The 24,766-nt window shown below is 34.8% G+C and overlaps 1 protein-coding gene and 1 pseudogene across 2 annotated transcripts in view; one reads left to right on the top strand and one right to left on the bottom strand.

The window, feature by feature from the left end:
- Positions 1–24,766, bottom strand: part of Diaph2 (diaphanous related formin 2) — a 915,994-nt gene that overhangs the window by 671,302 nt on the left and 219,926 nt on the right. For both annotated transcript variants that reach the window (XM_045140096.1, XM_045140097.1), the window contains 4 exons: positions 7,826–7,900; positions 7,511–7,580; positions 5,498–5,634; positions 3,268–3,376 (listed from right to left, as the gene is read on the bottom strand). In XM_045140096.1, the coding sequence (XP_044996031.1) occupies positions 3,268–3,376; positions 5,498–5,634; positions 7,511–7,580; positions 7,826–7,900 (391 nt within the window). The remainder of the gene's footprint in view (positions 1–3,267; positions 3,377–5,497; positions 5,635–7,510; positions 7,581–7,825; positions 7,901–24,766) is intronic.
- On the top strand, positions 17,049–17,905 carry LOC105944643 (annotated as a pseudogene).

Below are 24,766 nucleotides of genomic sequence, written 5' to 3'. Positions count from 1 at the left end.
ATATTATTTTCTACTAAATTCATGCTCAAATACCACACAAATGAATTACCCCACATTAAAAAAATCTCAAAAAACTATTATGGTGTTTAAAAACGTGTGTGTGTGGGAGAGAGTGAGAGATAGAGATAGAGACAAAGACAGAGACAGACAGAGACAGAGAGAGACAGAGAGAAAGAAAAAGAGAAGTTTACTATTTTGCATTGGGCCAAGTTTTTAGCTATTTTCTTAGCTATTACTTTTTAAATATATTTACTTACTTAGTTTAGAGAGAGAGAAGGAGGCAGATATAGAAAGAAAGAAAGAATGGGTGCGCTAGGTCCTTCAGCCACTGCAAACAATCTCCAGACACATGTACCACCTCAAGCATTTGGGGAATCAAACCAGATTTTTTTTTTTTTTTTTTTGGCTTGGCAGGCAAGCGCCTTAACTGCTGAACCATTTCTTGAGCCCGCACATAATTATTTTTGATAATTCATTAGATGCAGGGGGAAAACAACAGTATCATGAGGAAAATAAAACATTTGGGCAAAAGATAAACAAGCATGATTTAAAATGGTAGTACAGGATAAAAGGTCGATAAAGAAAAAAGATTGAATATGGGAGAAGCCAGACTCCCTGGCAAATAATCTGACATTTGCTTCCAACTTACACCTTGACTCTAGAAACATCATTTAATTTCAATGAAACTCTGTTCATTGAACAATAGAGATATTAATTCTATAATTCTCAAAACAGTGATGAAATTTATAAAATCTATATAAAATCTTTGGCATATTATACAAACATGACTTCTAAATGATATTTTAATTTGTTACATTCAAAAAAAAATGTTTTGCTGGTTGTGGTGGCGCACGCCGGTAGGATGTTGCTGAAGAGGCAGAGGCAGGAGGATCAGGAGTTAGAGGCCAGCCTGGGCTACACATTTGGGCTGGAGAGATGGCTTAGCAATTAAGCGCTGGCCTGTGAAGCCTAAGGACCCTGGTTCGAGGCTCGGTTCCCCAGGTCCCACGTTAGCCAGATGCACAAGGGGGAGCACGCGTCTGGAGTTCGTTTGAAGAGGCTGGAAGCCCTGGCGCGCCCATTCTCTCTCTCTCCCTCTATCTGTCTTTCTCTCTGTGTCTGTCTATCTCAAATAAATAATAAAAATAAAAAAATAAAAATAAAAATAAAAATAAATTGAAGGAGCTGTGAGTGGTGGTGCACTCCTTTAAAAAAATGTTTATTTTTATTTATTTATTTGAGAGCAACAGACAGCAAGAAAGAGGCAGAGAGAGAGAGAGACACAGAGAGAATGGGCGTGTCAGGGACTCCAGCCACTGGAAATGAACTCCAGATGTGTACACCCCCTTCTGCATCTGGCTAACATGGGTCCTAGGGAGTAGAGCCTCAAACTGTGGCCCTTAGGCTTCATAGGCAAGCACTTACCCACTAAGCCATCTCTCCAGCCATAATTTACTTTTGTGATTTCTATCACATATTAAAACATCCAAATATATAAGTTAGAATGAGGAAAGAAACAGCCTGACATATATCTGAATATTTAATAGAATATAGTTTTATGTCAAGTTACAGCATCAATAGTGAATATTCAAGGAGATAATAAATATGAATATGTTTATGAGCATATATAAATGTGAATATACATATATTATCATCCCAATATGAAAATGATAATCAATGAACAATGGCAAAAAGTAGGCAAATGATCCTGGGAAATAACAAGAAGAAAAATGCATTAAAACATAGAAAAAAATATACAGAGAGAATAGTGACTAAAAGGCAAAGAATGAAAATTTCAAGGAAGATTGCAATTAATGGTGGCAAGTGGCTAGCACTGGAATGAAATCATTAGAGGAGCAGTTAGAGATCCATGAGAAGGCTAAGTTTTAAAAGGCAATTTAGGAAACAGACAAAAAAAGTATACATTATTCTTTTACATACGTGGAATAGTGAACGAAAAGAATATGAGAGGCCAGTGAGGAGTTTAAATAAGATGAAAGAAAGGTGATAATGCTGTATAGAAGATTGGACAGTGTTACTTAGATACAGGGAAGGCAATGATGAGATCATATGAGCATATATGTTTTATCTTCTATTACTTAAATTCTTGAAAATTATGAAAATCTTATCATAGGTACAAAATTTTATTTCAAGGTAAGCTATAAAGTATATGTAAAACATGGATAGCCTATTTTAAGATCAAAAAGAGTAAAGTATATCGTTGTTTTTAAAAAATACAATTAGTGCTATACTTTAACAGAATTACTTCCTAAGACGGGAACAACATTTGGAAAAGTCTCAGGATATGATGAAAGTAGAAAGGTAATTCAGTTAAAATAAAGCATTGATAATATTTTTAAATGGATTTTAACTTTTGCTTTTAATTTCTATGCTCCTAGGTATATCTTTGAACTATTAGAGGATATTTTGTCATTCGCATAAATCCTCCTAATAAGCAAACCAATGTCACTATTCTTATTATCAGACTAACCTCAGTATATATGAAATTTCTTATTTTGTATCTCAATAAAATAGGAAATTTAAAATTACAGTTTGTAGAGTTTTCATCAATAATATGTATTCAACAATTTCTTGAGTATTTACCAAGATGTGAAGGATTCTTTACTGTGTTACCTATTAAACATTTGACACTTTACATCACATTCTCTGCAGCATCCTGAAGACCAAGGAATGTCAATCCTATCTCATTATCTGGGGTGATTTATTACACAATAAAAATGTCACCATAATGGTTATGCAGTGAAGTACATAAATATGTTTGCCATAAAAACCTAAATTCAAATCACTGTTTTAAAATTGTTAATAGCTGTGTGATTTTGAATGGGTTACTGGGCATCCTAGCAACTCAATTCCCTGATCAGGAAACTAGAGATAATATATAAGACATAGATAACAGTTGTATACCATTATGCCTCACTATTTGTGTGTGTGTGTGTGTTCCTACAAGCCCACAGTTTTCCTGTACACCTGTAAGGATTCATGGCACTGACTGCACTGCTTGCCCTTTGGTCTAGAGTATTGCTGTAGCTTCTACTTTCCTGGTTTATTATATTAAGTTCTAAATTATTATTTTGATAATCAAATTTACCACATTGATATTTGAATAAACTAAACTTTTAGTAACTCAAAGAATTTGATTTTTACATTACATTTGATTTAAATGTAAGGATCAAAGAACTTGGTATTATATAAAATATAAGTCTCTAAATATAACTCTTAAAGAAACTTATGACAAAACTAAGTCACCTGTAATTGCAAGGCTTCATGATTTTCTAATCCATCCACAATTGGTAAAAATCGTTCTCTGTCATTTCTTTCAGCTGCAGTACTTATTGCCCCTAAAAGTTTCTCTAGACTGTAGACAAAAAACAAAAAGAAAGGAGAATATAAAAAAATACTTCTTATATATAAATGTTAGTATAATCTATTATTTTCAGTTTTCCCTATATTCTTTTTCATGTGTGATGCATATATAAAACCCTTATGCTTTTTAAACTTAATAGAGAAAACTTGCATATATTTGGAATATAAAATGTCCTTTAAGTTTTGGCTATGTTGTAGAATTACTAAGTCAAGCAATTTAACAGATGCATTTCATAACATAATTATTTTTAATGTACATAATGAGAAAACATATTAAAACATATTCTCAAAGTTGAGAATATATTTCAGTGGTGATGCACTTGCCTGGCATGTGATAGGTTCTAATGTAAAACCCACAGCACAGCCAAACATGTGCACGCATGTGCACACACACACACACACGTCTAAAAGAAAAATATACTTTTTTCCCGTAGTTCTAAGTTGTTATTACATGTTTTAACTACAGGCCTCAAAATATACAAGAGATATATTCAACTTGTAACAGTGTATAAAATATAAGAATTTCATTCCTGTCTACATATTTCTACACATTAAATATTAATAGCATTAAATAGTTTTCAGGCATATAAAAGAAACTCACATCAGAGATGTTTTTGAGGAAAATAATTTTCTGGGTGACACTTTAAAGAAGGCTTCGTAGAGTAACCTTGAAATATTCAGGTCTTAAAATTTTACCTATTAATATGGATATTAGTAACATAAACATATTTTAAAATAACTTAAGAGCCTGGAAAGATTACTTAGTAGTTAAGGTGTTTGCCTGGTATGATTACCCAGGAACCACATAAGTCAGATGCAACAGGGGCACATGTGTCTGGAGTTTATTTTCAGTGGCTAAAGTTCCTGGTATGACCATTTTCTCTCTCTCTCTCTCTCTGTCTCTCTCTCTCAAATAAATAAACAAAATATATAAAATTTTAAAAATAAAAACAACTTAGAACAAATCAACACTATTTGATAATGTAAAAAGAAAAAAGAAACTTATAGCAATTTGATTAATAAAAATATTGGCATCTATCTTCACATAATGTTGAAATTAAATTAAAATCTTTGTAGTATTCAATATTTATCAAATAATATCTGAATTTATAACTTAAATCATAAAATTACTCAGATTATTATGTATACTATTAGTCAACTACTGAAAATCAAACTGAAAAAAATATTTTTTGTTCCCTCTTTCAAATGACTTTTCTATAAAACAACTTTATATGTTACCACATTGATAGATAAAAATATAAAGTTATCTATAATGTTTTGGTTTAATATAAATATTATTATTCCAAAAAATGGCTAAAACTAAGAAATTTTCATTTTTATCTTCATAGTTATGACAATCTCAACATATTAGAAGATATTTAAATATTTGAATGGTTCTGTTTGGATTCAAACTGAAGATATTATTGGCAAAAAAAATTCTTAAAAAAATACTTCCTCATGCCCTTAACATGTGTTTCATTTTAATGACCATGTTTTTTTTTTTTTTAAACTGGACTTATGTCTGATACCAAATCTGAAAGTCTATTTCAGTTCCGTATTATTGGCATAATACGCTAGGATCTAATGAATGTTCATCTATGCATGCTAAATGGCATATACATATAAATTCTCTGGCATATATGAAAAATCATGGTTTTTAGATAGGTGAGTCTCACAGATAACTCATTTATCTGTGAAAGTATAGCATATCAAATAAAATATTATCATAAACTAATCTCCCAAAATATAAACATGTATTAAATGCTATAAAAAGTCAATCTGTGTGTTGTTTACCAGTATATTTCTCTCCCAAAAAGTAGCCTAATTTTTTCACACGTTCCTAATAACTTAAGTAAACTTCAGCAAGACAAAAAATTCTATGCATTTACTTCAAACCCATCTTTGAAGAATTTCTCACTTAAATTCTGTACATGCTACATTTACTAATGTCCCAAAAAGGTAAAATACAGACTAGCTTAAAAAATTCTATCAAAAACTTACTAAGTCTAATACCACTATCTTATCAGTAATGAAAAAATAATAATAAAAGTAATGATTACTAATTTCTCAAACATCATTTTCCATGTACTAAATAAATGAAAGCAATACTTACATGTTATCTTCCCCAACAATGCAAATAGCAGAAAGGATTTTTACTATTTCTGTCATCATGCTGGGTTGTTTGGGGTCAATGGCTCTTGCCAATAGGAAAAGACTTCGTTCCTCTCCTAGAATCCTTTTCAGTCCATACTAAAGAAAAAGCAAACAAGCAAACCAAAAAAGAATACTCACATAAAGTAAAAATGTCATTTGAATATATTTTTCATGTGAAAGTAACTCAGCTTACAGTGATTTTCTAAAAACCAATACCTGTACAATGAGGTTATATTTAGTTATGAAAATGTCTTTCAAATACAGTTATTCTCTTACTTTTTTATTTGCAATATCTGTATATTGAAACTGCGGTTCCTTTATCAAATATGATCTTCATTACCCCCCAATAAAAATTCATAAAGATTTAGGAGAAATGAGGTAATTTTTTTTCTTCTTCCGTAAAGAAAAAAATATAAAGCACATGCTGACAGCATAACATAAATAAATCACTGTATAATTTCTATTATGAATGCATATTTATGCATTGTTTTATATGCCTGTAATCCAAAGCATTTATTCTTATTCTGATCACATATATATCCAAGTCATAAATGTACCATGCATAAAATTCATACTTAGTTTAGAATAATCTAAATTAAATCATCATGTACTCTTAAATTTCCAAACTTTTAAGAAGAAGGTATATGTTGACATATCCAAAGATATCATGTGTAAATAAAGGCTACATTAGAAATATCACTAATATAACTTTCTCTAATGACTATGGTGATTATAATTAGTTGGTATCCTTGAAATCTGTGATATTTGACAACGTAAGTCTAGAAGACTGTTGACCAAATTTCCCACAGCTCAGTTTACACAAACAAGAATGATCACAGAGGCCAAGTTATTTTCCAAAGGCCTTTCCAGTCATGAGTGGCAAATTGTGAAGTATATCATCTTATTTCTAGAACTGTGTTCACTTTCCATTAAGACATATTATCCAAAAGTTCCAGAAAGAGATCCTTCTTGAGCTAGGGCATAGCAATGCTTAGTAAGTATATTCTTGTTACTCATTAGATTCCATTGTTTCCAAATACCAAGACAACAAAAGTGGGGAAAATTCTACGCTAATGAAGATGGGAGATTTTCTATTAAAAAAAAAAAAAAAAAACCTTTCTGAAACAGCATGTACAGGGTACTATTTGAAGGAGTCCCATATCCACAGGCATGTGTTTATTGCATTCGCCTATAACAGTTTTTTGCTGATGCCTGTATGCATAAGATGCACATAATAGTACATAATTAAATATGCCTAAGAATACTGTTTTTATACCAGTAAAATACACCATAATATTGCATTGTATAGTAATAGCTATGGCTCACATGTACCAAATTTCTAGTCACTGTTATAATTAACTATTTCTATTAAGTATTTTGAGATTATTAAAAAAACCTAAATGTAATTTTATAATTAAGCAAATTAATTTTTTGAAGTATTTACCTGTACATTTATAAAGCAGATAATTTATAAAATAATACCAAAAAGTTGAAAATTTATAGAATATTTTATGATACGAAATGTATTATACATATACAGAGACTATGCTATCCTCCCACAGACTTCTATTATATAGGATAAATGACACAAATTTCCTGAACATAATATAAAGAATCATAACCTTACAAGGCTCTTAGTAAACAAGTCAAACCCTACCCTTGAATTTATCTTCTCAAGTAATTAAATCTCTCTGCATAGAAATGATGTTCAACCCATAACTTTTAAATTTCCTAATAGCAAAAAAATATTAACTTATATGACAACTAAGGTAATGCTTGTATAACTATAAACTATACCAATAAATTGTCTGAAAAAGTATATTTATAACAATAATTAAATGAAACATGATTTGTATCATAAAGATACTATTTAAAATGGAATAAGTACCCACTGTATTATCTATTTCATACTTTCATCTTGTCATGCAAGTTCTCTCCTACTCTAACAGCAGGAAAAATGCATACTACTTACTTTGTTATTCATAAATGCTTTGAGACACTGAATAAGTTTGTACTGATTCTTCTTATCAATATTTTCTTGCCTAAGTAAGAAAAGAAAAAGCATATTATTTTGTATGAAACATTTTCCCTTTGCATAATTAAAAAACATGTTTAGCCTTGTCAGGTGTGGTGGTGCAAACCCTTAATGTAAGAACTTTGGAGACAGGTAGGAAGATCACTTAAGCATGAGGCTACACTGAGAGTACAGAGTGAATTCAAGGTCAGCCTGGGCTAGAGTGAGACACAATTTTGAAACTCCATGCCCCCCAAAAATGTTTAGACTTACTGTCTTTTGTCAAGAAGTTTTTCTAGCACATCCAGTAACAGTCCAAGACCTTCATGGCCAAAGTTGTTAACCCAACTAAGAAAAAGAAAGAATTTATAAGTCATTTCAATGCTTAAAATAATATATGCTAAAAATAAAATATTGGTTTTCAAATATGATAAAACTCTCATACTAGTCCATATCATGTTTTTGTTTCCATTGACTTAGGGTCTCACTCTGTGAGGAAGACCATGATCTATATCCCAGTCCTAACTACAGTTTCCTTTCCCATTCCTCAGTATTGCTTTGGGTATTTTGCCAGCACGATGTACTTAAGCCAGAATTTATGAGCAAAGTGTATCTTCCTTGATTTATACTCTCTGAACCAAATCTTCTTCCTCTCTACAACATTTTGTTAATAACACCATTATCCTTGAATTCTTCAGACTTTTATTTATTTATTTATTTATTTATTTATTTATTTATTTATTTATTTATTTATTTATTTGAGAGCGACAGACACAGAGAGAAAGACAGATAGAGGGAGAGAGAGAGAATGGGCGCGCCAGGGCTTCCAGCCTCTGCAAACGAACTCCAGACGCGTGCGCCCCCTTGTGCATCTGGCTAACGTGGGACCTGGGGAACCGAGCCTCGAACCGGGGTCCTTTGGCTTCACAGGCAAGCGCTTAACCGCTAAGCCATCTCTCCAGCCCTCTTCAGACTTTAAATACTGCCTTGATGTGTACACCTCCCATTCCTTTTATCTTCACATTCATTCTGAATGTTGAAGAAGCAGAGATGAAACAGGCAACAAAACTAAAATCATACTGTTTTGGAGGAATGGGCATGGACTTGGTGCTTCCAACTGAAGATGCCTTCTGGAGTGGTAAGGCAAGTTTTATTGACTAGTCTGATGAAAGGTTGAGAATGCTAAGTACACAAAGTATTGAATTTCGAGGCTTATGAATTTTCTAAGGGTAAGGAAAGACTGAAGAGGACTTTGTTGGAACTGGGCTAGTGGCATAAAGGCTGGCTGGGTTCTGCTGCCCAGGCCCAGAGAGTAAAATCAAGGTTAAATTTGCTATGGACTGATGTGTTTGGCTAAAGATATGTGACTGACAGATTTAAGATTTTAAGTTGTAAAAATTCAAGTTTAAAATCTACTGGCACATAGACTGGTTTTAGATTACTGAAACTGCTATTGTCAAACACACTAGCAATCTTAAGGAAGATGTCCTAACTTCTTTACATTAAAACAGTGGAGGATGCCTGAGGAAAGACTGATAAAAATGCAAACTCCTTGGGAAAGAGTTAACTGGAGAAGGAACTTGTTTTTCAATGTTATGATATATTCCTCCCTGAATTAAGAGTATGGCTGTGTTCTGCACTCCTGGTATTGGTTTCAGAAACATGGAAAATCAGAGACGTGAATTGTACAAGGTTGCAGGAACTGCTACTGAGATGCACCATGAGGCAGGGCCTGATGCCCTGATAGACTGAAAGGGCCTTTAGAAGATGGACCTTGGTTTGCACAAAGAACTGAAGATGTTTTGTATATACCATGAATATTCAAGGGCTACCATACAGCCTACTGTTGGCCTAGGAGGGTAGTGTTCCCTGGCTACTCTGCAAAGCTGGAGGGGCAGAATTGGAAAACCTGGAGACATCAGTCTCTGAGTACACTGAACTTAAACTGTAGAAGTTTGATATATGTTTGTTGTTGTTGGTTGTTGTATTGTTTTAGTCTCTCATTGCTATGCATTATATTAGTTGAAAATGTTTACTTTGTGCCCTTATATGTTGGATGTTTTTAACTTGTTTGATTATATAGGACTTACTATCTTAAATCGGTCAAGACTGTGGGGACCTTTGAAATTGAACTGAGTACAATTTATAAGTATGATGGTTATAAATATATTGGGGCGTAGGGGTAGAATGTGATAGTTTGAATTGAAAGCTCCCACTATATTCAGTGTTTTATTAGTTTGTAGTTTGTATCTGCAACCACCTGGCTGGAGGCAGTGTCACTGGGCAGATCTTAAGGTGTGGTGGTGAGTTTCATTATTTCAATATAAAGATATGTCAAGTGTGCATAGCTGGAGTTCCTGAAGTGTGCTGTGCTGTGTGACTTTTGGCTTTTAGGCTTGTGCTTCTCTCTCTGCTTGGACCTTCGAAGGTAGGACAGCTTCTTCTGTGATTATGGAACTTCCAGTGGATCTTCCTTCAATAAATCCCTTCCTCCATAACTGTGCCTGGTTTGGAAGTTTATCTCAGCAAACCTGAAGCTGTCTGCTACACATACCCTTATGGAGTTTAGCATTTTCAAATGGGCAGGAAGATGATAAAAATAGCAACCCACAATATAAATATCAGTACTTTCATGAAATGAAGAAAAATGGTTCATGGTAAATGGATAAAATAAGTGTCATAATGCAGTTTTTTGATGTGGGTTCAGAGTAAGCTTCTTTGGTAAGATGGTATTTGAACAGATCATTGAAGGAAGTGAGGACTATACCAAAAAAAGGATTATGAGCAAAGTCTAGAGCCAGAGGTTTTGGAATGTTACAGCACCTCTGCCAGGAGACCTGAGTTAGGCTTGAGAGAATGATAAAAGATCAATCCTGCTTGTGTAAGGCAGCCATCACAGAGGCTTGTCTAGTTTTCTGTCATCCATTCATGAATGTTCTACTTCTACAATGATTTCTCTAAGCATCTCCTTCATAGTTTTTCTGATTTATTAATTTCATCCTAGTTAACTTTCTTTGAACAGCAATACTGACTCTCGCTCATACCTCAGCACCTTCTTACTTTTTTGTACAACTTACACACAAAATACCTGATTAAACTACACTTAGCCAGAGTCTTCACTCCAAAACTTCCCACAAAGTACCTAATACATTTTAATGTATGGCCTGACATTCTAATCTAGCCTCAATCTACATTTATAGCCTAAAGGTTTGTACCACATGTGTCAATCAAATTAGACCAATGAATACTCCTGGAACACTCATGAATTCACTGTGTTAGCTGATCCAATCTTGCTTCTCAGAAGGAAACTACAATACTATCTCAAATATCCTTCTAGGCTTGTAAGACCACTTTGAAATATTATGTTTCTCCTGTAAACCTTCTAACAAAATATGGATTATTTTTCCTTTTAAATCCAAACAATTGATTCATCCTTTCTTTCTTTCTTTCTTTCTTTCTTTTCTTTTTCTTTTTTGTTTTTTCAAGGTAGGGTATCACTCTAGTCCAAGCTGACTTGGAATTCACTATGGAGTCTCAGGGTGACCTTGAACTTACGGAAATCCTACAACCTCTGCCTCCTGAGTACTAGGTTTAAAGGCGCTTGCCAACATGCCCGGCTCTATTTTTTTTTTTTTTATTTTTTGTTGTTATTTATTTATTTGAGAGCGACAGACATAGAGAGAAAGACAGATAGAGGGAGAGAGAGAGAGAATGGGCGCGCCAGGGCTTCCAGCCTCTGCAAACGAACTCCAGACGCGTGCGCCCCCTTGTGCATCTTGCTAACGTGGGACCTGGGGAACCGAGCCTCGAACCAGGGTCCTTAGGCTTCACAGGCAAGCGCTTAATTGCTAAGCCATCTCTCCAGCCCCCAGCTCTATTTTTTAAGATTGATTTTTATAGTTCTTGTTGCATGTCTTAGTCATACCTTAGGAATAGATATTCTCTAAAGATAATGTACTGTTGATCTTCCTGCCATCCATAGCACTTATCAGAGTAGCATATATAAGCATATATAAATATCATATTCAATTGACAGTAAATATTTGCTAATTTGCTCGATTTTATGATTACTAGAATAAGCAATTTCATATTGCCCAATAATTTTATAAACTTAAAAAATATAAAGCAATAATCAGAACCAATGCAAACATACTCCCCTAAACAGAAACACACACACACACACACACACACACACACACACACACACACACACAAACACACACACCTACACACGCCATAGACTGCAGCACTCGAGATAAAAACTTGGACCTCATGCATGCTAGACAAGTGCTGTACAACCAATGAATATCCCCTGCCACCATACTTGATATATTTAAGCCATACGCATGCAATAGTATTAAAACTGTCCATTTCTATCTACTTATTATAGAGCACACTACTGACATAGCAGAGGCTTACTTTTCTAACAGAGTATAAGTGAGAGTCATCAAATCATTGAAGAAAATATATTTTAAAATGGCAGATATTCAAAATCAATCATAGCTACAATATATATGGAAGCTCATTTTAAACAAATATGGCTTTAATTTCTATAATGAAAAGGAGAAAAATCAATATGGCATTGTAATGATAATTGTCCGTGAATTGCTGTTCAATTGATTCATGTAATCATCCAGTCTGTGAGCTATTTTCTTGAAAGATTCTCTTTAATCAGTAGAGTGGTTGCAGAAGGATAAAGGGACATCAGTTCTAAGTATAATATACTATATTTAATCTATCAAAGAGAGAAATCAGCAAGTAGCATTACAGAAAAATATACCCTCCAAAAACTTTACACATAGTGGGAATCTGAACAAATTTGTACATATAGTCTTCAATATATGCCTTGGCATTAGTGAAGAGGAAAATCAGAGAATTCTTTCACACTTAGAAATTCCTTTTCAAATTTAAAATATTTATTTATGTTCTTCTTATGGCAAGCCCTATTAAAATTATTAGCATTATTTCTTACTTGGTTTAGGAAGTCACTAGATGCAAGAGCATGACTCATATTAGTTCATTTGAAATTGGCCAGCCACATACCCCAAACTGTGCTGTTTCAAATTGTGCTATTTGCTGCATTTTAGTTGTATTTAGTGAAGATTACTATTGTTCTTCCTCCCAAACATAAAGGATGAAATCATGAAACTTAAGTATGTGGAGGAGGTCTATGTTTTACACACTAAGCCAAAGTATAGCTTATCAGGTTTTAGTGATTTTTTGTTGTTTATTCTCATGCTTGTTTGCTTGTGTTGGTATTTAGTCCACAATTTCATTTTCTGAAATATTAGCAAAGTGATGATTTTATGCAATCAAGTTGAGACTTGGACTGACACACTGTATACCAAGCTGCTATTTACACTCAATTTTTTAAAATTAATTAATTAATTTATTTATTTGATAGAGAAAGAGGGAGAGAAAGAGAAAGGGCACACCAGGGCCTCCAGCCACTACAAACGAACACCAGACACGTGCACCCCCTTGTGCATCTGGCTAACGCAGGTCCTGGGGAATGGAACCTGGGTCCTTTGGCTTTGCAGGCAAATGCCTTAATTACTAAGCCATCCCTCCAGCCCTTACACTCAGTTTTTGAAGGAACCACATTGGAAAAAAAATACAAACAAAGCAACAGAAGACTAGATATCAGGTTTAGCATACACATATTAATAAGAAAAGATGGTATATAAAGCATGAAAAGGAAGCAATGACAAATACTTTGTGAAGCAGGGAAATAATCTACAGTGAGATAATTTGTTTTTATTTAAGAGTATGCTTTTATGTGTGCATTATGTGTTGGCACTATCATTTCCCACCTGTCTACCCCCAATCCTCTGAGGGCCCACATAAGTGGGGTTGCTGGTATAATCCATGAGGTTACAGGTTGTGAGATAACATTATACAACTATTTGTGTAAAGGCTCTGGCTAATATATATTACACAATCTAAAATGTGGTATGCTGCTCACAAAGTTTAAAGACCATTTCCTAAGCTTACTCAAAGAATAAGAAAATATTTGTGCCAGGCACGGTGGCACACGCCTTTAATCCTGGCACTAGGGAGGCAGAAGTAGGAGGATTGCTGTAAGTTCTAGGCCTCCCTGAGGCTACATAGTGAGCTCCAGGTCAGCCTGGGCTACATCAAGACCCTACATTGAAAAATTTTTTAAAAAAGAAAATATTCCAACTACTCATGCATCACATTAGGAGTGCACATGGTGGAATGTTTGAATTAATATGTTTTAGAGGAAAACTGATCTAGATTCCAAATCTATCACTACATATTATATTCTAACTTGGTTATTTTTGATTAAATGCTCTGAAATTATGTGTGTGTGTGTGTGTGTGTGTGTGTGTGTGTGTGTGTGTGTGTATGCGTGTGCATGCACGTGTGCATGTACTGAATCTGAATCTGATCTGGGATATCATGCATGGTAGGCAAAAACACTTCAATGACATTTAACATCAGACCACTTTTTTGCTTTTATTTTGACATAGGGTTTCACTATTTTTCCTAGGCTGACCATGAACTCTTTATGATATCCAGGAAGTCCTTGAACTTGCAATTCTCCTGACTCAGCACCCTGAGTAGCTGGAATTACAGTCACGTTCTCCCAGAAATTGCTATTATGTTCTATTCTCATCTCATCAGGGATTGATAATTACATGTGCATTCTATTTGTGGCCTTGAAATGGAGTACTATATGTGCCAATTCTAAGTGAAGATAGTATTTTTTTTCTCAAATGTTAAGAAGCCCTAAATTTAGGTGATCTTGGAATATACTATTTTGAAATTCATTATTAATTTTAAGCATAATTTCAAAAATAATACTACAGTGACCATTTATGAAAATATATGTATATGAAATATGCCAAAGACTCTAACCCATACTAAACTTCCTGTGTTGATATATAACTAAGGCTTTACTATTTAAACATTTGGAGTTGACATTATTTCATGAAATACAAGTTATCATTCAAAGGTCTTTTTTGCATATCCGATTCTAATTATGTTTGGTGCTGGCCAGTTTACATAAGATTTGCCAAGAAGGGATTGTATAGATTTACACCTGTCTTTCAAAATGGTTGAAACTAAAATTAGAAAGTTCTACACTGAGCCCCATAAGCTGTAAAGGCAATTGGTCTCATGTGAGGGAGTCCAATATTAGTCATGTCATCCCTTTATCACTGTTTGTGCAGTGCTAAAGGCTAGTGTAAAGGGTTATGTCTTCTGTACAAAGGATTTTATTTCTCTCTAATGATGTTCTATTCCCATGTGTAATCATATACTACAACCCAAACCACTGGAACATCAAACAAAATGAACAATAGTTCAAAGACTCTTAACAGAATTCAGAAATTGGTAAAATTATCACATATGAAAGAATGAACTCAAAGTAATAAAGAAATTTAAATTTTTATTATAAATATGTTTTGTTTTATTTTAACATGAATAGCAATGTTTTCAATGTGTGTAAATCAATGTAATTAAGAATTAACATAAGTCACATGCACTTGGAAAAAGATAAAGAGGCTCAAGTGACTAAAATCAACCTGTAAGCCAACAAAAATAATACTGTAGGACTTCCAGGTAAGATGGCAGCTTAGGAGCCATGCCAAACCAGCTTAGGGAAGGATTTAAGCAAAATCCCAGCAAAATACACTCTTCTTCTGAAAAGTGCAGGAGTATAGATTATTCTCAGACACAGCAGGGAAGCTGGAGAGACCAAGATCCAACAGAAAGGAGGAAAGTGGCAAGAGTCCACCATCCCCACTTTGATTTAATATAGTACTGGAAATCTTAGCTATAGCAATAAGGCAAGAGACACTCAGAAAAGGGATACAAATTGGAAAGGAAGAGATCAAATTATCACTATTTGTAGATGATATGATTTTGGACATGAAATACCCTAAACACTCTACCAGCAAACTGTTAAAGCTGATAAACATCTTTAGCAACATATCAGGATACCAAATAAACACACAGAAATCAGTAGCTTTCCTATATACTAACAACAAATGTGTGGAGCATGAAATGAGCAAATCTCACCCATTCACAATTTCCTCAAAATAAATAAATAAATAAAGTACCTTGGAATAAATTTACCTAAGGAAGGAAAGGAGCTCTACAATGAGAATTTTGAAACACTTAAGCAAGATTGCAGGATAAACAAGGAAATTTAAAGATATCCCATGTTCTTGGTTTGGAAAAATCAATATTACAAAACTGTCAATTGCAACAGAAGCAATCTACACATTTAATGCAATCCCCATTAAAATTCCAATGGCATTCTTCACAGGAATAGAAACAAAAAATCCTATATTTCATTTGGAAGCACAAAAAAACCACGAAGAGCCAAAATGATTTTTGAGCAACAAAAATAAAGCTGGTAGTATCACCATACCCAATTTTAAGCAATATTACAAAGCCATAGTAACAAAAACAGCATGGCATCATAATGGCACAAAGACAGACATGTAGATCAATGGAACAATCTAGAGGACCCAGATGTTAATCCAGGCAACTACAATCATCTGATTTTTTTACAAAAATGCCAAAATTATTCATTGGAGAAACGACAACCTCTTCAACAAGTGGTGCTGGAAAAACTGGATATCTATATGTAGAAAGATGAAAATAGAGCTTTGTCTTTCTCCAAGCAAAAGAATCAAATCCAAGTGGATAAGTGACCTTAATACTATACTTGAAACTCTGAAATTGCTAGAGGAAAATGGTTGGGGAAACCCTTCAATATATTGTATATTGGCATAGGTAATGACTTTCTGAATATAATCCCAACTGCTCAGGGGAAAAAAAAATCAATTATTGGGATCTCATGAAATTACAAAGCTTTCGTACATCAAAGGACACCATGAATAGAGCAAAGAGACAACCTACAGAATGGGAGAAAATCTTTGCCAGCAACACATCTGACAGAGGATTAATATCCAGAACTCAATAAACAGAACAATAAGAAATCAAAGAACCAAATCAAAAAAATGGGCTGTGGAACCAAATAGAGTTCTCATCAGAAGAAATACAAATGGCAGATAAACATCTACAAAAGTGTTCCACATTCTTAGTCATCAGGGAAATGCAAATTAAAATGAACTTGAGATTCCATCTCTCTCCCATCAGCATGTCTACCATCAAGAAAACAAATGACAAAAAATGTTGGAGAGAATGTGTTAATATGGGAACCCTTCTGCACTGTTGGTGGGAATGTAATCTGGTACAGCATTTGTGAAATCAGTGTGAAGGTCCCAGAGACGGCTATAGCACTCCTAAGGCAAATATCGTAAGGACTCTTTTCACTACCTTAAAGATACTTGTGCAACCATGTTTATTGCTGCTCTATACACAATAAATAGGAAATGGAACCAGCCTAGATGTCCATCCACAGATGTATGGATAATAAAGATGTGGTACATCTACACAATGGAATTATATTCAGAGGTAAAGAAAAAATGAGGCCCTGGCGGTGGGAGCTCAGAGCAAGATGGCAGCGCCAGAGCTGTGCACCCGTGGAGCAGCCTTGCTCGGAGGCATGAGACAACGGGCCACAGTTGGCAGCCTCCTGCCTGGGCTCCCAAGACTGATGACCTCCAGTAAGAGGCCTCGGGAAGACAGCTGGTTAATATCCTTATTTGTCAGGAAAGTTGATCCAACAAAAGATGCTCACTCTAATCTCCTCGCCAAAAAGGAAACAAGCAGTCTGTACAAACTACAGTTTCACAATGTTAAGCCGGATTGGCTAGAAGCATACAACAAAATTTGTCAAGAGGTGTTACCTAAGATTCATGAAGACAAACATTACCCTTGTACCTTGGTGGGGACTTGCAACACTTGGTATGGTGAGCAGGATCAAGCTACCTCTGGAGGTAGGAAGGAGGCTATCCAGCCCTCACAAAGGTCATGAATAAACTCAGAGAAAATCAGGAATTTGTGAATTTCCTTAAGGCAAGATGCAACATGCTTCTCTCTAGGAAGAATCACCTGCTATTGGAATTCAGTTTCTGGAATGAGCCTGTGCCTCGGTCAGGACCCAATATATATGAACTCAGGTCTTACCAACTCCGACCAGGAACCATGATTGAATGGGGAAATTACTAGGCTCCTGCAATCCACTATAGACAGGAGGGGAATGAGGCCATAGAGGGGTTCTTCTCTCAGACTGGGCAGCTATACATGGTACACCATCTTTGGGCTTACAAAGATCTGCAGACCAGGGAAGACATATGGAATACAGCATGTCACAAACACGGCTGGGAAGAATTGGTATACTACACACTCGGGCTTATTCAGGAGATGGAGTCCAGAATCATGATCCCACTGAAGACCTCACCCCGGCAGTGAAGTTCCAGAGCTTTGTCGTGCCTACACAGATGATGTGACGAGCATTTGCCATGAATTAATTTTAACTGTACATCAAGTGAAAAAGAAACACTGAGTGTAAGCTGCTATACATAGCTTGTGAGGCTTTTTTTCTTTAAAATTTATATAATCATGTGAAAGGAGAAACCAAGGCAGTTTGACTGTAGCTGTACTCTTGGAAACATCTGTTTGTCCAAAGTTAGCCTCCCACCCTCCAGAAAAAAATGAAAACTTGAAGCAAGACATGGTGTCTCAGGCCAGCACTCTGGAGACTGAAGCAGAATTGCAACAAGTACTAGGCCAGTCTAAGCTACATAGTGAATTTCAGGCCAGTTTGGTCTATAGAATGACAGCCTGTCTAAAAATAGATAGGTATGGTGTCATACATCTTCAAACCCAGCACTTGGAAGGCAGAGGTAGGAGGACCACTGTGAGTTCAAGGCCAGCCTGACTACAGTGTGATTGTTAGGTCAGCCTGGGCTAGTGTGAGGCCCTACCTTGAAAAACAACAAAAAAAAAATAATTGAATATATCTGAATAAGTTTCCATCTATGAAAAGCAATTAGCTATTTCTTTCTGCCAAAAAGGGTGGGGGGAGTAATCTGTTTTAAACTTACAAGTTTTGACAAATTTCAGGAGGGAAGACAAAAATGCACATTTTGTCCTGTTTCTCAAACACGCTTTCTGAGTCTCAAACTAGGAACAAATTATAAGTGTGCCCAATAACTAGAGATGTTTTAATCCACTCACTCTGACTGTGCCCACAGAGTGTGCAATATGACATCACTAAATGGGCAGTGTCGGGTAAGGCACATTTCATCAGTAATTCAGTCTTCACAATGTGTGTGTCTCTATGTGAGAGGAAAACAATGGTTTGAACCTGTGTATCATGTGATTTCAAAATGAACACTTTGAATAGCACTAATTTTATTTATAATATTTTTCTATAAAACAAGTAGCTATTGGAAAAGAGGTTTTATTTTGTAAACTGTCATTTGTGACCTCAGACTTTCTCTGGTTAATATTTTGGTAAGCTCACAGCAGATACTTCCAAGATCATGTGTGAAGGATAGTGCATGCTGAGATTTGACATAAAGATACATACATTGTCTAGTTGTTTGGTTTTATTAATATAGTGTGCCAATTTTGTGACTGTGATCATGTGAAAGTCCCATTGAACTAAAAACTTATGTCCTATGAAATTCTGTTTCACCAATGGAGGAACTTATATATAAAATAAAGTGTGAATAAATCTCTTATCAAATGTCATACTTTTACATGTGAATGGTTCTCTCCAAGAGCATAAAAAAGTAAATGAAATCCTCTTAATTTTCACATAAAAAGAAAAAAATGAAATTATAAAATTTGCATAGAAATGGATGGATCTGGAAAGGATTATACTAAGGGAGGTAACCTAAGCCCCGGAAGCCAAATGTCACATGTTCTCTCTTATATGTGGATCCTAGGTACAAATGTATAGACTTGTGTGTGATCTGGAACCAAAATTCAGTAGCAGAGGCCCATAAACTAGAAAAATGCTATAAGGGAGGGAGGAGAGGGAAGATCTTAAGAGAATGGTATTGTATATATGTAAATAAAAGAACAGATTACAGGGAGGGGACGGGCCTAAACTAGGTCAGGGGAAGAGATTGGCCCTCCCCCCGGCCCTTCCTTTATACAATCAAATTTCAAGATATTCTGAGTAAGAGATATGAAAATCTACTTTCTTAAATAGTGGCACATTCAGAAGCCATAGATTTTTATTATACAATTTTCAGTGCCTCCAATGGGATACCTTCCAGTGAGTCATTGGCCAGGGCGGTCCCTTTTGCCTCCAAAACATTGGTTTCCCATGAGAAAGAGATGGGAAGACCCTATGGCTGAAGACTTCTCATGCCTGAGAGGCAAAGTTGCTGAGAATTCAAGTTGGTGCTGAGTATTAAAACCTTCTCCTTGTAGCCCAGCTAACTGAAATCTGGAGAAAGGTACACTGTATTCATAAGTCATCAGCAGTGAAAACAGTGGATACTGGAAACCTCAAGTTTGGCCAGACAGGCCAAATGTCTGAATGAGTGCAATAGTGGCATATCTGCTCTGATGGAAACCAACTACTCTCTAATTGGACTGAAGGCCCACTCTATGGGAGGTAATACGTGCCTGGTACTAAAACCCTAATCAAAAGCCTATAGCATTGGGAGGTCATGAGCCTTAGGGGTATAAAGCCTGCTCTTGTCTGGATAAATCCATATATTACTCTCCACAAATTGCCCTGAAAGTACTACATGTAATGTTCATACTTATATATTAATGCTACTCTCACTTCTGGTTAGAGAAACTTCTCTTTTTAGATGGAGATGACCACTGGAATGACCCAAAAGGCAACATAGTGCTGAGAAGGGATGGAGGAGCATCCAGCAATGAAACATCTCACACCCTCCAATGCTCAGGGTCCACTGTGAAAGAGGTGGCTGAAAGAATGTAAGACGTATCACTCCTTACATACAACTGTTTGGACAGAATTTGCCTTCGATATCTAATATCTCGTCATGCCTAGCAATACACACACAAGACCATCATAATAAGAGAAAAAGATGATGACATCAAATTAAAAGAGAGACTAATGAAGAGAAGGAGGAGAGGGAAATACCATGGTTTGTTGCCTGTAAGTATGAAGTTGTCAATAAAAAAATTAAAATAAATAATATTGTAATTCACTCCATGGATCAATTTCATCAAACGGTAGTGAAGAAAATTTTATCTTTCTGGCATATTTTAAGGATGATTTTTTTTCAGCTACATTACTTGAAATAATTTCATGATTATATATGTGTGTGTGTGTGTGTGTGTCTGTCTGTCTGTCTGTCTCCCTTATGAAGAAAATGAATAAAAATTAGAAGACAAACAAATGGAATTTTCATATGCTATTACTGAGCTGGTCTATATCAAATAAAATCATCCATATTAGTTCAGGTTTGTCTAAAAGAAAGTAAACAAAACAGCATTGGGCATTTGAATGTCCTTGAAATGATTCACTGCCAACGTTTAATGCTTGAGCTCTCTCTGGCCAATTCTAAGTACCTATTTGATGTAATACTGCCATGTGCAGACATTTGTGCACGAGCCTTTTAAGCAGGATGCTCGCTGACCACTTATTTCACCTGATTCACAGAAAAGTTGAATGTGTCAATTTCCCAGTTCTGCCTCTCAGTGGTTTTGATTTCAATGCTGTGATACATTACAATTTCCCTAGAAAACACCAAAAAAAGACATTTCATCCTTCTCTCTTGGCTACATTAATTCTTTCCATCAATCTCCCAGGAAAGATCCTGAAATATTTCATGCTACTCACATGTTTTTCAAGGGGAGAAATGTGCACTTTTTCCAGTTGCTTATATTATTTAAAAACAAATTCCTCAACCATATTAACCAAAAAATAAATAAATAAAAACACTGAAGTTGCATAGATCTCCTTAGGGCAATAGTTTATGTCCAAATTCTCTCTCAAAGGACAAAAATTCCTACTTTATTGAAATCAATTTCTTGAGCTGTGGAAATTACTTTGGAGATAGTCTACAAAATGGCTTAAGCTGAAATCTATTTAAAATCCCAAGAGGCTACACTATAAAGAATGTTACTACCCATAATTATTTAATAATTGTTAGAAATGTATTAGCGGTCACACTCCATAATAATGGAGAAATTAAAAATGTGAATGAAAATAAAAATACATTTTTAATCTATAGTGAAGAAAGAACACTTCAAATATTCAAGCAAAAGCCAGTCATAATTTACATCTTCATGTTTTTGAAAGTGTGAATATAATTATGTTAGGACACTTACTAAAGCTGCATTCTCAGTGATACAACCAGTCAAACTTATAATAAAATGTTAACTTCCACAAGAAAAATGGATAGGTTTATTTTCTTAAGCTAAGTAATATAGTTAGAATTCTATCATACACTCCACAGGACATCCAATTTCTTTTAGTTTAGTAGAATTTTATTAAAATGAACTTACTCCCAGAAAACACATTCCTAATCTGTAAATCCTGAAAATGAAACACATCTGACATTGAGTTTACTTGCCATGCATGAAGTAAGAAGTTGGTTTTTTTTTTTTTTTTTTTTTTTTAATGTGATGAGAGAAACAAAAGCAATAGCACCAACCTCAGTGACATACCTATTTTTTATATGTTAACATATCTGATTCTGTTGGGAGGCAAAGAAGTTAGAAATGACTTTCCTTGCACTGCAACACGAGTAAGTGCAGTTTAAGGGTAAATGTTGTCTGATGACTGACTATTCAATAGTCCTTCTCACCAACCAGGTACTAGGCTAATAACATACAGTTAAAGACTTATAGGGTCTGATTGCTGGGTAGATAAACATAAAAGAAGATTAAGGTTCATAGATGCTTTTTGGTACAGGAGATTGGCAACCAAATCTAAATAAAAATTAAAAAAAAATAACCACCTTTTGGATTTTCATTATGGATGTCAAAAAAATTGTCAGGATAGGCCCTAACAATATAGGCTAGAAAAAAGACAGCATCTTCAACAAATGGTGCTGGACAAACTGGATAACCACACGCAGGAAACTAAAACTTGATCCACACATTTCACCATGCACTACACTCAAGTCCAAATGGATCAAAGACCTCAACATAAGACCAGAAACTCGAATACTACTGGAAGAAAATTTAGGAAGTACTTTCCATGATATAGGAATGGAAAAAGACTTCCTGAACAAAATCCCTTGAAACCTAAAGAATGTAAAGGCAATTGTCTTTTATGCTTCATTTTCAAAATAAATTTTAAAGATATTCCATGCAAAATCTAAGAGTCTGTGGATATTATGTATTTATCTGAATGCACCTACATTGTTAATTGACTTGTTTTACATTTATTATGTTTATGTTTTTACAAGTTCACATACATAGTGTATGAGAATGTGCCCATACATGCATGAGCACACAAGTATATGTGGGTGCAAGTATTTGTGAGTGAGACCTGTATGTGGAAGCCCGATTTTGATGTCAGGTATCTTTGTTAGTTGCTGTCTTATTCACTGAGGCAAGGTCTCTCATTTGAATGTAGAGCTTGCCAATTCTGGTAGTCTATCTAGCCAACTTGTCAGCTGTGTTGCCATGTTCATCCAGCATTTATGTGTCTACCAGGTATCCAAACTTGTGTCTTCACACTTGCCAGCAAGCACTTTATCCACTGAAGTATCTTCCCAGCCTCAATTTATTATGCTTCCTTTAAAAAAATATTTTATTTATTCATTTATGAAAGAGAAAGTGACAGAGAGAAAGAGAGAAGGGGCATGCCAGGGCCTCTAGCCACTGCATACAAACTCCAGATACATGTGCCCCCTTGTGCATCTGGCTTACATGGGTCCTAGGGAATCAAACCTCGGTCTGTAGGCTTTGAAGCAAATGCTGTAACTGTTAAGACATTTCCTCAGTCCCCTATGCTTCTTTTTTGCTAATGAAAAAATTGCATATATATATACACATGAAATTTTCATATGTATGTCCATTGTGAATTGAGTAAATCAACCTAACAACATATCCTTCTAACATTCTTATTTTTCTCTGTGGTAAAAACACTTAAGATGTACTTTGTTAGCAATTGTCAAGGATGCAATGTACTGTTATTTACCATAGTCACCATGATGTACATTACTTCTCTTGATTTTATTATTCCACTCTGTCTGAAATTTTTATCAATGGATAAACACAACTATCCTAATAAAACAAATTTAAGTTAATAATTTTGAAATATAACCTTTATTATTATTATTAAATGTCCTTAATAATCATACCTTAAGAAATTGTGAAGTTTTAAGGATTACTGGAGGGATATGAAGTAAAAATTGCATGCCATTTTTCTTTACCAAAATGACACAAACCACCTATTTATAATGAATATATGCCATCATATATATTATATACACATTAAACCTTTATAGGACTAAATACAATATAAAGTCCCTAAAAAAGAGATATTAGTCTCTACCATATTCAACCTGCCATATATTTATTTTCAACAAAATAAAGAAATGCAGCACCTCATGAAAGATACGCATTTCAGCCAGGTGTGGTGGTGCACACCTTTAATCCAGGACTTGGGAAGCAAAAGTAGGAGGATAGCTGTGAGTTTGAGGCTACCCTGAGATTACACAGTGAATTCCAGGTCAGCATGGGCTAGAATGAAGCCCTAACTTGGGGGAAAAAAGATATGCATTTCTATTTAAGTCTTTCAGGACATATAAATGTCTTCTAAAGAAACTTTAATGACTTAACTGACAACATGACTTTAGCCTTCTTCAAAATGTAATGAGATTTTATTTATTTTTTTCATTTTTACCTTTTGATATTAGGAGATCAGGCCCACAACTTTGCACATGGTAGGAAATAATTCTTGGCTTTTTAAGACCAGTTCTCAAAAGGTAGCTCATGCTGGCTTTTAACTACATAGATCAGGCTGGGCTCAAACTCATAATTCTCCTTCCTCAGAATTCTTGAGAGCTGGACTTATAAGCTTCCATCATCACACCAGACACATTAATGATTTTCTGTTATACTTGAACAGTTGAAATCCAAATCAAACAACTAAAATTGTAAATTAACAACATAATTTAGTTCTCATTTACACACAATGTTCATTTGACAGAACTCACACTGGAAATAGAAGAATTAATGCTTGTGAAACTCAAAATTAGTGGCTTCTCTTGGGTCATATAGTCTCCAAATGTGGGAGGGGGAGTATGATCAGAATGTAATACTTTCCAATTTTAAATAGCTCCTAGTTAACCTTGTTACCAACAACTAATATAAAAA

The sequence above is a fragment of the Jaculus jaculus genome, chromosome X, assembly GCF_020740685.1.
Source record: "Jaculus jaculus isolate mJacJac1 chromosome X, mJacJac1.mat.Y.cur, whole genome shotgun sequence".
In the NCBI taxonomy this organism is placed as follows: Eukaryota; Metazoa; Chordata; class Mammalia; order Rodentia; family Dipodidae; genus Jaculus; species Jaculus jaculus.
Note: the sequence above shows the minus strand (reverse complement) of the source record. Positions and strands in the feature narration are given on the sequence as shown.